At 40.9% G+C, this 18684-nt stretch overlaps 1 protein-coding gene across 9 annotated transcripts in view; it reads left to right on the forward strand.

The window, feature by feature from the left end:
* PALM2AKAP2 (PALM2 and AKAP2 fusion) overlaps window positions 1-18684 on the forward strand; it is a 258689-nt gene that overhangs the window by 133020 nt on the left and 106985 nt on the right. For all 9 annotated transcript variants that reach the window (XM_083818094.1, XM_083818089.1, XM_083818095.1 and 6 more), the window contains one exon: window positions 18150-18232. In XM_083818094.1, coding sequence (XP_083674220.1) covers window positions 18150-18232 — 83 coding nt within the window. The remainder of the gene's footprint in view (window positions 1-18149; window positions 18233-18684) is intronic.

Here is an 18684-nt window from a genome sequence, read left to right on the forward strand (position 1 = left end):
GCCATAATAATGCTGGGCAGGGAAGGAGGCAAAAAATTATTACTGTGTGCTCTTTCATCTGGAGAAGCCTGAGAATATTGGCAGCATTGGAGCAAGGCAAATAGTTCTGATTCACTGGTGAAAATAAACAATCAAAAAAACAAAGCAGGGAATTCTGCCGTGCTTAACCCAAACTGAAACTTTCTGTGAAACTTTCTGAGTTGATTAGTTGTTCAAAAACAAAGCCGTTTCTTTTCTTTTCTTTTTTTTTTTTTTTTCAAATTCAGAAGTTTCAATCAAAACTGTCGTGTTGGAGGCACTTCAAAAAAAAAAAAAGCCAATATTTCATTTGTAATACTTTAGGAATGTGTTGATATTATCTGAATATTCCCTCCAACTTTTCTTCATCCCAAATTGTTAGTGGATTTCAACCCAAATTCACTCTCTCAGAGTTTTTGTTTGTTTCTTTGTTTTTTTAAAAACAAAACTTTGCTGTTTGGATTCAAGGGGAAAATTCATTTGGCTCCAGCCAGTACAGCACTCCTCACTGAGGGCTGGAGGGCTGACACTACAATTTCAAGTCAACTGTGTGTGATAGAGAAGAGCTGGCCTTGGGCAACAGCTGCATGTTGTCAGAGCTGGGTGATGCGCCTTCCTCTGCTCAGCATGCCCAGCTCTCTGACTTCCCCACCCCTCCTGCATGATGCCTCTTTCCCTTCAGCCCTATGCATTTATTTGTGCATGACACCCCTCTGAGCCCCACTGTACCGCGTGGATAACTCATCCAATTTGATGCTACCACCAGAAAAGAAGTTTTTGATCTATGCATAATCAAGACTACCACCCTCTTTAGCTGATGCTAAATGTCCTCAGGAGCAAACAGCTGATGGGGAACAGTTGTTACCAATGGGCTTATCCTCCCCTGGGCACAAATCATCCTTCAATATCATAAAAAACCTAGGCAATACTGAAGTCTATAGGAAAAATGTCATCAAGATAACAAGGTCTGAACCCAAAACAAACCTTCCCTTTCTCACTTCCACTGCATAAAGTAAGGTAAATTCAAGTCAAGAGACTGGAGGCAAGGTACAGGCAAGAAAATAAGATGTTTGTGCTCAGTGAAAAAATGCCTTGCAAGATGCCCTAGCCCTCCAGAGAGCGCTCAGAGGTGACAGGCAATCAGAGAAATACTTTCTACAGAAAAAGACACGGCCTTAAAGAGAGAAGCTCTTCAAATTTGTACACTGCTTAGAGACACTGCTTCATTCTTTAGACACATCACCTGAGCTATTTCCCTCAATTTATCTGCCTTTCTTGTTTTTTAGTTGGAGATACTGTGCATCTTATGATAGCAGTGTGAGCACTAGTTTGTGTTATAACAGCTGTCTCCAGTAAAGCAGTTCTAGTGGCTTCTGCCTGTTCTGGTATGAGTAATTAATACTGAATACAACAGAGTTACTGAAACAGAGTTGCTATCTCAATTCAATTCGTTTTGTCCTTAAGGAGAAATCCTCTGTTAGGATAAAATCTAAGTGCTTTTGTGAAGGCAAGTCAACCCTCTCTGTCCACATAAGTACATGTGTCGCTGTGAGTCTTAACACCACTGCAAGATAATTCAAGACCCACGTGCTGATTTGTCATATAAAGAAGATAGGTTAGAAAACTGGACCTGGCACAAGCAGGGCACAAAATTCATATTCTGTGTATACCAAGTGTATCAGTACTCCCCAAAACAGGCTGTAAATTGGGTGAATTTTTTGTAACTCAACACACTTACATTCCCATTCTGGCTCTGGCAGTGGAGGTAGTAAAGATAGACTTGTGCCTAATCACACAAGACACGACCGACATTCCCAGCTCCACCAAGTTGAAGACAAGTCAGGCAAGGAGAAGCTGGACCTACAAGTGGAAAGGAGTCCTGTGAGGGAAGGAAAGAGGGGCACTTCAGTCATAACTGTAGATTTTCTCCTCTCTGCAGGTGACAGAGAATCAACAGGATATTTCTCTTCTTGATTTATTTGGGAAACATGAGAATGGATGATTGGCATTAACTGCCGAGGTCATTTACTTGCACAGCTGGGAGCATTGATTAGCAGCTTGGTTTAGGTGTGCCCACAGCAGCAAGGAGCACAATAAATTACAGGTGGACAAAAAGCCAACTTTTTGCAGCACTGATGCTGATTATGGGGTCAGGCCTGGCAGGTATCCCTCAGGGAAGTCTCATCCCATTTACAAATCAGGGTCTTCCTTTCCTGAAAGCAACCGATACAAAATCTAGTCTGCAATAAGCAAAAAATCAGCAGGCAAAAGTAAACCTGGGAAACATGCTCCAAAGCTTGTTTTTATTTACTTTTTCTTTCTCTTTACTGCAGCCTATAACAAGCTTTTCCTAGGTTGGAACTATCACAGCCCAAACACAGATGTGCTGTCCCTGTAATTCAGAGTAGAGAGGAGCATAGGCCACAAAGGTCAGGAACCAAGCCAGACCCAGCCTTCAGTGTTAGGCAAGGCATGGATTTTGGAGAATGATGAGGGACACTATATGATTTGGAGCTGAACCTCGTCCAGGCTTCCCCAGAAAACAGGTGAGCCAGTACCTGTGGTTTGGTGTGGACCCATCCAAATTGTTCATGCAGGGCTGTGCTAGACAGAGGATCAGATCCACATCATACCTGCTATTAACCAAATCTGTAGACAAACGCGGAACATCTCCATAGCATTAACTTCAAACACAGAATACCCAAAACTGATCTAGACAAATCCACAGACCTAAAGACAAAAGGTCAGCTTCAGCCAGAATAAAAATGATGGCATTCAGGTCTCCAGATGTGTAACTTCCCTACCATTTTCTGTCTGGGTTTAAAACTAATAATTGTTGGGGCAGGATCAGCCCAAGACCTTGTCATTTTTGTCTTGCAGGCCTCAATGAAAAACTTCATTAGCTTTATGCTGGACTCAGCACTGGGCAGAAGCCTTATAGCCACAAATAGTAATTCTTACTTGTGTGCATGTGTGTCTACATTTGTGTGTTTTCATATGTGTGCAGACAACCCCCCTTTCCTGACACAACAAATGCAGACTTGAGTTTACGGAAAAATATTTGGGTTTAATACTCAACAGTCACCCCTTCTGTCAATATTTGTCTTTGAGTTTTTCAGATCTACCTAATCTGAAGCTCCCTGAGACAAGAACCTCTCTTTCTTGTTGTCAGTATATCACAAGTATCCCAGAAAGTGGCAAGGATAAGACAAATGTGGAAAAGATATGATAACCCATATCAAAATGCTGGCCTCAGACCCAGTATCTGATAAAATCTGGTAAAGGTTCAGCTGTGCAGTATTACCCTCCCTGGAAGCAGCAGTTGGAGTTCTGGCTCCACTGCAGTCAATGGGAGTCTTGTTACTGGTTTCTTGGGACCGGGATGTAAAATAAATCTGTGTGTGCAAATCTTTGCAGGCCTGGATCCTAAAAAATTCACAAGCTAAGGAGCTGTCTACATGGAATGATGTACTACACTACATAAACCATAAATTTAAATCAGTATACTAGTATTAAAAAATACCTGTTTTCCATGGAGAAAAGTTAATTTTAAATGTCTATTCTACTGCTATAAAGTTCAGAATATCTTGTAAAGTTTCCCCACTTAAAAAAAAAAAAAAAAAAAAAAAAAAAACACTCCTAATTCTATACATACAGATAGTGTAGTATATTCCTTTCTCCTAGTAAAGAGATCTGAGACCTCAGCCTGGGAATCAAATCTTTATAATAATAATAATAATAATAATAATAATAACAACAACAACAACAACTTCCAGCGTAGCCATAAGGGATAGTCTACTGAAGATACATGGAAAACTTTACTTGGCATTTGTTTACTTCCTATATCTCTGCCTACACAGACTTTTGCCTGTGCAATTTGTTGACCCACCTTCAAGGTTTTGCAGTTACATCTGTGCACGCCCAGAAGTGTGAGCAAAATTGCTGAAGATTTTGAACATGCAAATTGTCTAAAGGAACATTAAGGTGACATTTGGATTAGTTCTTATTACCAGGAGAGCTGTGTGGCTTAATATAAGTTCCTCTTCATTTAGTGTTCCTCTTTCATTTTTATTAGAATCAAAATTGTCATTTGTACAGTACCATAAAGGAATGTATCAACGATACCTTGTGCTGCAAGATATATAGAGCTTCAGTTATACACGACTGGCAACTAGCAAAATGGATGGGGAATAAGGGGCTAATGCATTAGGTAGTGCTGCTGGAATAAGTGATTCAAGAGAAGGAGGAGGTTATGGGGTAAATAAGGACATCAGAACTGTTCCCAGAAATTGATTAATCAAAAACTACCAGGATCATGAAGATGACCACATTTGGAATAATATGTGGTTCCAGGAGACTATTTTTGGTTTTAGGCAAAGTAGTGAAGCCAGTATGTTTACACATACAAGCCTTGACTGAGCAACTGATGTACTGTAAAGCTAGACTCAAGAATCATAACTATGTCAATGACAACTTAATACAGTTAATGCCCAAGTGCTAGCATCTCGCATTAGAGCATCTGTGCCTGTGCAACAGACTTGGTGAGTTATTTTGCTAAATTACCAACCAACCTAGGTATTTGTCCTGATTAATTCCTCATTTATCCTCATTAATTCCAGGCAATAAGTGAACTGAATGGAATTGGTCTTCAATATCTGAAGTATGAAAGACACTTTTCTAAAATACGAAAGACAAAGCTGTATATCTTAATATTTAGTGTGTATTTTAAGACAAGGCAAAGTTAGTATTTAAGTGTATATGGCTTCTCACCATAGGAGTTACTGCCATATCACAGTTCTGCAGAATAGGAGTAAGAGTATTTTAAAACACACTTCAAATCACTCCTAAATATTTACACTAAAACATCTTTTTTCTAAATTTCTTTCTAAATTTTTCCTTAGAATCAGAAGGAAAATGAACTGGACTAAACTCTAGTGGTCCTACAATATAGTTTGTCTGTTAAAAAAATAAATAAATAAATAAAGATACTAATAATAATAATAATAAAAACTTATAAGAAAGCAATAAAATTGCTCCATTTTTTCTCTCCAGAATACCCAAAGATTATCAGCATAGTGTACAAAGATAGCAGGTACCAGCCTCCAGAGACAAGCATACTAGGACATCCCAAGTGGGTGCTGCTGGGTTGAGCACCTGAAATGACTCTGACCGAGGCTGGTTTTGGTGTATTTCTGAAGTAAACTAACAGACCGTGCAGTTATACCACATAAAAGCCATCCTTGTGATGTCGCCTTTATAAGCTCCTGTACCCAGAGTATGGGTATAGCATTGATAATGATGTTTTCACCCAGCCCCAAATGCTGCTGTATCTGAGCACTTCACAGACTTTCATGTAATGAAATGTCACAGCATCCCATTAGGGTAGGGAACTGATATTACTATTACATATAAAATGAGGAACTGAGGTGGAAGGAAATGAAGTGTCTGCCTGCAATGTCGGAGCCCAACCAATTCCTCAGAAACAAATATTTTCCAAGGCTGATGTGTCTCTTCACTGTTCCCCAAACATTCCCAGGCAGGGAGCTCTGCTCCTCAGATGCAGGGGGCTCCAGTAAAACCTTTCTGCTCCCAAGGTGGGGACAACTAATGTCCCAAAACCTCCTGCATGTACAAGGACTTCCCCTCAGTCTGGCAATGGTCCAGCAACCAACCCCAGGGTCTGGAAAACATCTGTTGCCCCATCAGTCTGCATCGCTGGCATTGGGAGCTGCTGTGTATGCAGGCAAGTTCTGGTTGTTTTATAGCTTGGGCTGTGTTGTGGAGTTTGCTCACACAGAGCCAAAGAAAGATTACCTGCTATAGCTTTATGGCTGTCTTTGTGTTAGCGGATTGATATGGGATAGAAGAGAAATGCTGTAGTATTGCACAGCAGAAGCGTGACCACATTAGAGAGACATCTTTTCTGCTTCCTTGTACATGCAGCACTCTGACTTCATGTTTTTGTGGAGGGCAGAAAAACACAGGAACAAAAACGTTGTCTTCTTTTGTTGTTTCTTTTTTCTTTTCCTTCTCTATTTTCTGAAACCTTCTGGTAACTCATTCTCAACTTATACAGTTTTCCAGAGAAGATTACCCAAGTCACTGACTTCTAGCAGGAGCACACTGACAGACGGAGACAGGGCAATCAGTATGTCTTAATCCACAGTAGCCAGAGATGTCTTTACACAGCCGCCAATACAGAGTAATATCCCATTTTTTCAGGATATGGCCTACTTTTTCATTTTATAGACACAACAAAATAACAAATTACAAATCAGGAACCACTTGGCAAATACTGATCCACTAAAAAGGAAAGAAAAGGGCTCCCAAGTGAAGATGAAGAGGGACTGTTTGGTACTTCTTTAGTCTCCCCGCTCTGTTTCACAGCTTCCCCATAGCTGAAGGCATCAAGAGGGAAGGGAAACATAGAAACAGGGAAATGCTACCCTGCCGTGCTCCCTCCCCAAATGTTTATTTGATGATGAATATGTTTCCCATTATAATTCTAAGCAGAACTGGGCACCCAACAGCAATTCTCATAGAAATCCAAAAAACAGAACTAAGCTCAGATTCAGGGAAGAGGGATTCATAGTCCTATTCCACTTGAGTTGCACTGAACAAGCCTGTGCTTGTGTTTCCATCTGTTTATTTCCATTATGTACGTAAAAAGCCTTAGGCCAGGCGCTGTCTTTCAATGGTATTTGCATTGTGCTTGGTGCATGAAATATCTCTGCTCATAAAGCCTATTAGTTTTTTAAGAGTAGGCTTTAGGGTAACACTGAAAACTTCATATGACCATCACTGTTTTCCAAACTTTTTTTTTCTATCTGAATTCAACTATTCACCTCTTTCTGCTAAATATAGGGAAGTAAATTGAGTGCTGATACAAAGATGTGAACATCTCATTGACTTCAATGGCCATTCAGCTTAGCGATGTCAGAGCTGCATTAGGCCTTGGGTCCCAAACTGTCTTGTCTGCTCTTGCCATCTGTCTTTCTTTGCTAACCTAATTCCTTATTAAATAGGGCATCTGCAGTGAACGTGAACCTATTCTGCTGATCCTTTCTCAGCAACAAACATTGCTAGAGGCTAAAATTCCTGAAAGTTATGACTACTTTGACTGCCTGTGCTTTTGGATGCCAAGTGAGCTTCTTTTAAGGTGGCCTGAAATTCAGATTATGAAAGTTTGATATTCCTGAGCATTCAGCCCCTTTGCAACTATATCTCGGACATTCAGACATGTTACTAAGCTGCTTAGGAAATCGTGACTTACAACAGCACAAAAAATCTATTGTCTGGCCTCCTTAGAGGTTCCTGAACTGGTACTGCTAACCACAGCAGCTCACCTACCATGTAGCTGAGGATGGTGTTATACAGCAGAATAAATAAATAAATCAGTCAAAGTAAATCTCTCTAAGTTAGACAAGGCAAGAAACAACAAATCCAGAAAATACATTAAAGGGACAAGGCAGAAATGTGCCCAATGACATCCCTAATCTAGAGACTGTGGGTACTCTAGGTCAGGCTCAGTTATTCGCCGTATGCCAGTTCTTTTACTGTCACTCTAGTCCAGCAGGGCATTCACTGTGTTCTTAGGTACAGTCTTTAACTGAGCTGGGAGATCACTCACTGTTCTTAGAAAGAGAATGTGGAAAATCCAAACAACATACCTGCGTCATTCAATAAATAAAGCATAACAGTTATTTTTATCTGTTATGTGGTGCAGTTTGTGCAGAGAATTTCATGGCCTGAATAAGGGGAGAAGCAACCATAAACTTAATTTAAACTCAGACTGAACTCACAAATTGAGCGCTGCCAAAGATCAGGTCATTTGGTTGTCATGTAAAGAAAAAAAAAAAAAAAACTCTCATCTTTTCATTATGTCTCCACAATTTCACATTCCAGGCAGGACTTGACCTAGAAGCACAGTGATTCTTTCAAACAAAGGCTTTCTAATACTTGCTGAATTTGGAAATATAAGAAAAATCACAACAAGTTCAGCTTGCTACATTTCAACCCTAGTTTTACAGACAGGAAAGGATTGAATGCGCAGCCTGACATTTGGGGTCTTAGTCTTAAACCTTTTGAAATTTCCCGGTCTTTGGTTGTGTTCAGAGCTGGAATCTCCGTACAGAACAAGCTGCCTCTTTAAAATGTTACAGTTTAAAATCTTATAAAAGTAAGTAATAACTCTGGCACAGAAGCAATAAGTATTTGAGTTACATGTAATATGAAAGTTAATTCAAGCCCTGATGTAACTTTATGCTCTTTTCATGCTCTATTCCACTGGCATTATGGGCTTATTGTCAAGATGAAAGCTGTGAAAAATGTTTATCGATAGTCTGGCACAGGCTCTGCATTGCTTTTTCTCGACAGGATAGCTAATTCTCTTGGGAGGACATTTAACTCTATCAAAACTCCTCACTGCTTGTGCTTCTTTCTCAAAGGGGGAATGGAGGGAACAAAGGAAATATGTCAGGTGGAGTGAGATGGGTGTACAGTACAAGAGCTACGTTTTCAAGGGAGGTTAGTTCTGTTTACGTGAGCCTCAGCACTCCTCCAGCTGGACCCAGGGCTCAGGCTCTGAAATGGGAATGAGAGATCCTTGGCCTGTGTCCATTTCAGAAGTACAGATTGAAAACACCTTTTTTTTTTTTATCCAGTCATGTTTATTGCTACTGAAGTTTGGTGGGGCTGCCAGGCAGAATCCAGGTTTCAGGATGCTTTCTTTACATGAAATCCTGAAGTGTGGGACAGCCTGGAAAACTACATCCAGTTAGACCATCTCTGTGCAGGAGGACTCAAAAAGTACTCATGAAACACAACTTGTCTCATAATGCTCTAACTATTGGTTGGAAGGTGATTGATGTGGCATCACTCAACATTGAATGCTGACTGTGATCTTTCCTTAAATATTAAGCATTTAGGTGTAAAATATAACCCAATATCATGATACCAGTGTCATATTTTATTTTATTTTGCTTTCAAAGCACTTTATCTTTTCCTCTATTAGAGAGTCAAGCAATTCCTTATTGAACTCTTTCAAGCATATTGCTTGGATAAAAAACATCACAGGGGTTTTGACCTGCAAATTATGCCTCTTTTGAATTTTGTGGCTGGAAAATGAAACATTTCACTACCTATTTTAATTCTAGGGAGGTGATATTTGAGTAACTGAGGAGGATATACCATATCTGGATATTATGTTTGCTTGGTGATTTGCTTTTTTGGGAAAACAAATAGTACTTTGAAAGCAAATGCTATAATTTTTCCTAATTATATGTCATTTTCTAAAATTTCCAAACATCCGCAGTGACCAGAGCCTGATGCATCTTCTCTAATTGAGCCATAACTTACTCTATAAGTACTCCCTCTGAAACGACTGAAACTGATTACCATGCAGCACAACTAAGTTTAGGTGAAGACAGGTGTCTTTGTCCTTAAACATCTGGATCTTATTTCTGATATCCTTTTGTTAAAAATCAGATTATGTTAGCCTCGCACAAAGCAGTGGTTTTAACTTGACTATAAAGGTACAAACCCCGTTCAGCATTCTGGATCTCTGCTCACAGACAATAAGAGATCTATTCTCAGTCTCAGTTTAGCCAAATATCTAGCCTGGCGGGATCGACTCTGCTTCCACTCTGCTGGATTGCATGTCTTCCCAGCACTGACATGGCTCGTGCCATGATAACAGCAGTCCACCTGCACCTCTCATCTCCCATGCATGTGTCTATGGAAGAGCAAGATATGAATCCACTTTTGCAGAATTTGCATGATTCTCACTAGCATATATATAGCATAAATACAGGGTTGAGAAGTGTTCCTTCATACCTTACACATCACTTTTTACCAAAACAGAAGACAACAATAACAAGGCATTAATTAATCCATCTGCTCTCCAGCAAAACTGGCGGTTTTAACTTTGCAATGAAGGGTTCATACAAAGTTGTCTGACAGAAAAGTTGCACGTTTCTTCAAAGCAACTGACAGTAGAATCTTAACTCAAAAGTTTGAAAAACTGGAGGTCAAATATTAGGACAATCCAGATAGTTTGGGCTAGGTCTACCTCCCTGCAGTTTGACCCTTAACTGCTATCAAGTCAGGCAGATGAGCCCACCCTCGGTTTTCTCGGGGGTCTGGCTATTGCCTTGTGAACATCTGAAGTACTCCTTCAAGAGTTTTTGCTGCAAACCACCTTGTTTTATTTCTTTAACTCCCATGTTATCTGCAAAAAATCTTGCACCATGGCTTTTTTAGCAGAGTGGAAGGAAGCTTTTCAGAATAAGCTATATCCGATTATTCCTAAATCCACTAGGGTGTATGTCAGAAATTTGTTCAGTCAGTGTGTGTGTAGTCCAATCATTTCTAATACACCTTCAGTGAACCTGCCACTTTTGTCAGACCTTCAAATACAAACCAGATCCAGAATGTCACACGGAAGGAGATCATGAGGTGTGAGAGGAATATTGACGCTGGTAAGTTCTCTTATACACACTCTATTACCTGTAGCCAAATGTCAGCAGAGTATGACTGTCCCTCCTCCTCCAAAGTAATGCAACCTGACACATGTAAGGATTTACACTGTTGAGCTACACAGGTTGCTTTGCAAAAAGAGGACAAGAAAAGCATAACTGGAGAAGTCGTCTAAAGATACAGTTTATTTAAAAACGGGGATCACTTTCCTCCCACCCCCACCAGCTGCACTACAAATGCATTGCCACTTTTTCCAGGGGTATTTTCTATTGCAAGGAAATGTCTCATCTGCTCCTAGAAGTCATTAGAGAGGGAAATATGTTTGACTGGATACAACACCCTTTTGACAGTAGTGGAAGCATCCATGGCATTTTCTGGATATGCATGTAGCACTCCTGATTGTTGGTACGTGTGGCTCCAGGTATCAAAGGTGCTGTGAAGATACGCCTCATCACTTCAGCATGGGCAGCCAGATTAGAGCAACAGAGACAGCTGATAAATTGGCACATTTTGCAGCTAAACACATTGAACACAGATCTTGTATTTCTCTCTGTTGGCTCTGCTGAGAGGGTTAGAAGTTCATCTTTGTGATATTTGCACATGTGCATTTCTCAGAGGCAAGAAAACCCTTAGGCAGAAGCAGTGAAATGAGCACTACAAGCAATTTGTCTCCCTCACTGCACTACAGACCTGCACTTCCAGCAGTGTTTGTGTAACTGATGGCTTTTCTTTCTCCCAGTAGCTTAGCATGGTTATCAGTAGCAGATTATCTTTCCAATTCATTTGCTCTTGCTGCCTACATTGCATCAATAGCGCTAGAAGTTCTCTTGGATCCAGTTTCTCTCTGCAATTGAGCTTAAGATGTCATGATTAAAAAGAATTTGCATGAGTCACTTGTACTTCCCTTTATAGCATTCATGGAGCTCCCTGCTATTTTTGAACCCTTGTGCAAGGCAATGAATTCATTGTTTTGCTGCACAGCCTCCACATGCAAAAACTAACACCAGACAAAGCTAGGAGGATATCTGCTCTCTTAATGATAGGACATCACTCTTTTTACCTGGCATTCCCAAATGAGAGAATGTACTCCAAGGCAAATTATTATGAGTAGGAGAAACCAAATTACCAATCTTTCCTTCTTTCTGCCTCCCAATTCATGTCAGAGTTCTAGCATATTTCCTGCAGTCCTTTTTTCTTCTAAAAGCTTCAATGTTTCTCTCTCAATTTCATCATAAGCTGTTCACCGTGAACAAGAATGCTGAGATTGGGAGCAATTTTCTAAACAACACTGCAATCTTATTCTCCTAGAATAGCTTTAACCCTAGGTCTGGTCTATACTTAAGGTTTCACTGAAAAAAAAAAATGTAGATTATGGCTGTGAGGGCTTTATGCTTGCTTTGTAGAAGAAATGGTGAACTCTCTAGTACACTGGCAGCTCTTTTATGTGACTGCTTCTAACTGTTGGAAGAGTTTTGCACACTGTAAAGAAAACTGTAATAAATACATGCACAATATAAACACACATTAGTTCAGTCAGTTCATGTTAGCAATGGGTTTGTTACTGTTGGTCACAAGAAATGATGTTGGTACACAGAAATTCCTGGTTAAAACAAATAAGGAACAAAGTTTACGTAAGGTGTTGCATGATCTCATAGCAAATGGCTTAAACTATAGCTGTCATGACTTCCCATACAACTGATGTATGCTTAGCCACTCTGGAATATTGCTAGCCTGGGCTAGTTCAAACCACTCCTGAAAGACTGGAAGGGATCTGATACATCCTACTGGTGGAGATCTTGGCTACTCCACCTGCAACTACCAACACAAACCTGTTTTGGGGATTCCCAAAATGACACCATAATACACCTGCAACTAAAGCGTGCATATAAGCTTTGGCTGCCGAGTCTCTGATATCCATTCTTTGTAAAGATGCAGCACAGTGCTCCTGGTGTGGTCATGACCCAGCCAGCACCCTCTGAGGAATGACACCAGGCAAGGCTACTTTCTAATGGTACATAAAGAGGTGTGACTTTCCTCACATTAACCTTAGCAGGGAGGTTTTTGCCATATTTATTTGTATGTAAGTCCAAAATACATCAGACAATAAAAGCTGGGGGTGAGAAGAGAGAAAAAGAAAAAAAAAAAAAGGAAAGAAAAAAAAAAAAGCATCCCCTGGAAGAAAAATAAGCAAATCAGCAAAAGAAATTATGCCATTAACTCTACAATCTGTGTATCCATCCCAGTGAATAATGCCACTATCAGATGCAGAAAAACAGATTAAATGAGCTAGTGATCTTAAGACAATTGCTACCAGAGACACAGTCACATCACGAGGGAAATGGCACCAACAGCAATCTCCATAATAATTCTGCTAAGAGTGAAGATTCTATGGAAGCCGAGACTAAAATATTTTCTTAACACTTAGAGATGAGCCTTCAAGGGCATATTTTCTTTACTATGTTTCCTTTCCCTAAAGGGTAAGAAAGCTTACTTAGTACTGTTTCAAAATATAGCAAGGATGAGATTCTTAAACTTAGCATATGTTAAAGAAAACTAACTGCAAAAGACAGATAAATGAGCAGTTTTCTCTTCCACTTGAATTATATCTTAGCCTTCATGTTCACAAGAGACCTCTCCCATTCTAGAACTCTGTGAAGCCATCAAGATATTTTGTGGTTCTATAAATAAACATCAGCACTCCTGCTGAAAGATCTTTTTCCCTAGATGGTCTCTGAGATTTTTTTCTTTCCCTCTCCATTTTTTTTTCTCAATGACCTTTTGTTATTCACTGGAATAGCTGGTGACAAACTCTACTTAGTAGTTTAACATGGCATCTGTCTGCTGGCTTAGATGGACATTGCCAAGATAGCAACATGAGGACATAATTTAGTTTTAGTTTTTAATGACAAGTTGAATCTAACTGAAAGAAGACAGACAGAGAAACAACAGGAATCCCTGTGGTTTGAGTAAAGTGAAAACAGTTGTTCTAATGAATCCCACCCCTCACCTCTTCAAGACCAAATGGGCCAGTTTAGTGGTGATCTGGGATTTATGTGGTTGGAGCTGGCCTGTTTCCTTCCAGTCTGGCAAGGGCAGGGCACAATCTGGTGAGCAGCAGACTGCAGTAGAGCTGAGATGGCAGTACGCTCTAGGAGGTGAAGTCCAAACTAGGAGCAGTAAATATCCTTTTTGTGCATGTGTGCAACTTTCCTTGGCACTGAAAGACACTGAACATGCTCCCACAAATAATCTGGCTCTGCTCCCACAAATAACCTGAAGAGAATAATACATCTTAGACAGCTACAGCTGTTTTGCAAGTGAACATTTGACTACGCACTAACCTTTCATAGCAGGTATAAATGAATATAATGTATGAAATGAAGGAGGCTTGATTTAGTATGATTCAGTCACTGCAGGTGTTTTCCTGGTGAATACTCATAAGTGCTTTATCTACCTTTTCCTTTGAGGAGACAAATCCTCTTCTTAAATAAGTTCCCTGATTAGCTGCTCTTACGCTGCAACCTATCCCTTCATAACTTGCACCAACTGATGGTTAGTTTATTTTGCAGGAAGATGTAGGATGCCAGGCTGCAGATGGATACAGCCTGCCCCTAAGTTAGCAGTTGTATGGGACAGGGCTGGAGGCTGCCTCCTACCAGCTTAAAGACACAGCAGTGGAGTCTATGCCCTGAAAGCATAGCACAGAGCTCCCAGCTGCTGAAACAAACAGCAAAATTAAGAACCTCAATCTGTGGTTTCTGTTTTTGTTTTTGTTGTTTGGGTTTAGGATTTTTTATTTTTATTTATTTGTTTATTTATTTACATTTGTCAATCCATAAATATTTTCTAAGGAGGTTGTGTGCCCTTGTAGCAATTTCACATGCTTTAGTAGTTGAATTGCATTTTAAGGTTTCTTTTCTTTCTCCAAACCCTAATGGAGTAGAGCAGAAACCCAAAGATATTGACAGACTGAGGCAGAATCAAGCAAGCCCTCTTGAGTTGAGTGTACTGCCCCAGGACTCAGCTAACCAAGGGAGAGTGTTTCCCCCACGGTCTCAGGGCTGGCCATGAAGAACTGTAATTCAAAAAAAAAAAAAAAAAAAAAAACAACTGATACAGTCTCCATTTGCTTCTTAGGAGCAATGGAAACACAGTGGTTTTCCAGATCTCTTAGAAATACTTCTGTTTTTCATCTACATTCTTCACTCCCACGGCCAACCCCATCACCAGGGAATGGGCATCTGTCTCTTACACTCAAACATCATCCTGTTGTCTTGACAATATCTGCTGCTTCCTTTCCTGGCTTATGTGGGTTAGCTGATGGCCCAGCCCAAATTCTTTCTCAGTAGCTGCCCCTTGATTTCTCTACCAGGTTGGCATGGGTATGTCTCTTAAGGAAAAGAACTGTTAGCTCAGCTTCATTGCTGTCCTATTGTACAGTCCTCTTCATTGTTAAATTCCTGTCCTCCATCAAACCCTATTCACAGTTGAAATCAACAGCAAATAAAAGGAAACAAATAACTCAGCACAGCGTTACACAGAACTGGAGCTAGTGTGCACAGAGATGGATGAAAAGCCATTGAGCCCCAAATAGTGCTGATGGAGCTGCCCTGCAGCTGTTCTGGTTGAGTTACTCCATCTTTGCAGTACAGACGATGAGAGATGTAAAACTTTAGCTCTGCTAGTGGCAGCATGAACAGCTACTGTGTGCAGCCATTACAACATGTCAAAGGATGCTTAGGATTTTTCTTTAATCAAGGGGTGATTAACAAATTGCTCTGTTCTTCATGCAAACCGAGACACAGGTCCTCGCTGTGGTCTATCACCAAATACAGGCTGTAGATGTGAAGTCTACTGAGGCTTACAGTATTTGGAAGTTTGTGAGATTTGTGGGAAATCTATCATTTTCTTATGTGTGTTAGTTTCTAGACCCTGGACTTTCATTACTCTTTTTTGCTTCTTGTTACATACATGTATTGCTGACATAATGCTCTCATTTTAATCTTTCATGTGTTGCCATATCAGTGGATCATATCAGTGGAAAATTAAGTCCATTAGTCCATTACAGCACCTACCAAGGCTTATGCAGAATGTTGATTATGGCACAGGTGTGAAATTAGACAGTACATATACCCATTTAGCACCCTGATCACCAGACTGTCCTTTATTTTGTGTGCATAGGCTGCATCTACATTAGCATTTTGGCTGAGAACAACGGCAAGCTTTTCAGTGAATTCTTCCCTCTTCCTCAAACATACTTATGACTGGTTCAAAAGGGAAGTGATTCACACAGGGTGATGATAGTGTTGAGTCACAGGAGAGAGTGCTTTTAGAGGAAATTGAATCAGAAACTCTTCTCCAGGGACACATGAAATACTACGCTCCAAACTCTAGTGGAAACACAAATATTCGAATCAAGCATTACTCCTTCAGGGATTGTGGTAACATTCAGTCCAGGGAATCAGACTAAATCTGGTATGACATTAAATCAGGGAATCAGACTAAATCTCAGCAATATTTGCAGTATATGTATCAAGACTGCAGCACCCACTGCCCCCATACTCTGATCCATACACCTACTGCACAGCTACTTGCTAATGAAAACATAGCAATAAGGACATTTAGGATATTTGCAATAATGCATAAGGACAAAATGCTGAAGGTTCAGTATTTCCAAATATACTTCAGAAAAGGACATACAGGGGACTAACAGTAAGAGATTCTTTTGTGAGGTGTTAAAAAAGGGCACACAACTCGGTTTTACATCTCTACTTGTATAGCAGGAGTATACAGCTATCAGTAGCGAATCAGAGTCCCACTGTGCTAAAATGCTCTATGGACATATAGGAAGGAGGATCCTTTTGGCCTGAGATTAGCCCAGCCTGCACAGCAGGAACAAGGCTATCAAAGTGAGCTGGAAATGAATAAATAAACAGTTAGCAGGGAAAAAAAAAAGGGGGAAATAGAAAGAAAAGAAAAAAAAAAAAGTAGATACCTTTCTTGCAGTACCACTTCCAAAGCAGCAGTGCTCCAGGGTCATCACAGCAGAGATGAATGCTAAGGAGGGATGAATGCTGTGATGAAGTGGATTGAACCACTGGCTTTGTGGAGTTCTCCAGAATGCTGAGATCAAAACAAAACAAAAAAAAAAAACAACTCCCAGTCTCATTATTATGCACTTTCACACATTTAAATTTAGTCTTCAAACCCAGCTAGAGGCTACCTGTTGGCTCTGTGAGCCACACAGACACCACAGATCAGCATGTGGGAAGGGAAGGGTTCAGGTCCAAAGAACCTCTGCTGAAATAATTTATAGGCATCTACAGTATTTTGGTACATAAGTTGCACTGACACTTTTGATGATCTTCCACCAGAGGAAAAGATGTCTCTCTGTGGCTACCAAAAACAGAGAAGCCCATGAAAGAAAGAAAGGAAGACCAGGTGTGTGGTCAGGGTGTCCGTGTAACCATAGGTCATATAACAACTATATCTCAGGCTAGCAGTGTCAGTGTGTGCTGCTGATCGCTGGAGCAACAGATAAGCAAAGGGCAGCACTGATGCAAAGATTATTTTGCATAAGTAATCACAACACAACCGAGGAGCATACAAAACCACCAGTGGTTTTTAGAGAGACGCTGAAAATTACAGTGTGAAGTAGCGGCAGAGGGCAGGAATATCTGTGTGTTAACCAAGGACTGCAGAGCCATTTGAAACTGTGTTATTACTTGGGAAGTATTTCAAATTTAGAAAGTGCATACAGTGCTGTGGTAGCACAAGGCACATTGTTCACATATGCTCAGCGTGAAGGTGTTCATTCAACAGTGCTACCAGGGATGATGTATATAAATCCTTATACATCCTTACTCTGTACAGAGGAGAATCCGTAGCCCCTGTAATTTTATTTCACAATTTAGTGAACATCAAGCTATTTGACCAGACCTTAATCCACCATGTCTTATTGTAGTTACTGGCATTGTTGTGGAAAATCCAAAAGCAATTAAGCAGCAGTCTGTGGCTACCTTTACTTAACCAAGCTTGTCCCTGGAGGTGAAATCAGCACATACATTGATATATTCCTAACTTCCTCTTCAGGCCTTAAGCTTGATGTAGAAATAAAATTGCAGAGGTTCCTCTTCCAGATGGGACTCACAGGCTGCCCACACCATGGCCTGCAAGCTGTGCCTGCAACCCCATCTGATTAGTGGTGGCTACTGCCTGGCTGCCAATCTAATGGTGTTCACTAGTTAGATGATCTTAGTTAAGCTCCTAGATACTCTTAATTTTCCTTTCTTTTGGATACACAGAAAGGCTGGAAAATCCTCTGTCTACTCCACAGCATGGGATGGGATGGGATGGGATGGGATGGGATGGGATGGGATGGGATGGGATGGGATGGGATGGGATGGGATGAGCACAGGCACATCTGGAGCATGTCTACAGAGGTGAGTGCAGAGCAACCAACCTGGTGTCCATCAGAGCTCCCTGGGAGTGTGAGGGCAAGACCTGGCAGGCAGGGCTGTCCTACCACCCACCCCCTCAGGGAGCAGGGAGCAGGCTGGTAACAGAGCACTGCTGGTAGAAATGGTCACAAAACAGAGCAGACTCTCAAATGTGCATGTTGTCCCATGGGAAATAAAATGTCTTTGGTTTTGTAGGTGGAAGAGGAATGGACATGCCGCCGCGTGACCCGCAGGGACTGTGCTCCTGTGAAAGCCCTGAAGTTGAGGAAAGGGCAGGGGTAAGTCGCCTCTCACTACATCTTTGTGGGAAGCACAGGGATCTGTGCTGTGCTCAGAGAAAACATTCATGACACCTGGCACTTGGTGGCATGGGTCACGTCCACTGAAGGAGATTGTCGTGGTGGGGGCACTTCACAGAGCAGATCCCGTCAGTGTAAACTGCATTCCCTTTGCTGCTGCTGGGTCTTTTCCACAGCATCTGAAAGCCTGGTGTCCTGGAAACCTGCATACAAGCAACTCGTCAGCATGGGGAGGGCAAATGTCTGAGAAGTGCACGCACAGAGAGGCTGGCCTTACCTAGAAGCCTGCTGTGGTCGGGTGACGTGGAAACAAGTGGTTTTAGTGGGAAAGGTGTGATGCGGCTGTTTCTTTTTTCTTTGTTATTCTCAGCATGACTGCATTCAGCTCTTGTGTTTTTAAAGCAGCAGATGAATTTCTAAGAAAAATATTG

Source organism: Anser anser, assembly GCF_964211835.1.
Source record: "Anser anser genome assembly, chromosome: Z".
Classification (NCBI taxonomy): Eukaryota; Metazoa; Chordata; class Aves; order Anseriformes; family Anatidae; genus Anser; species Anser anser.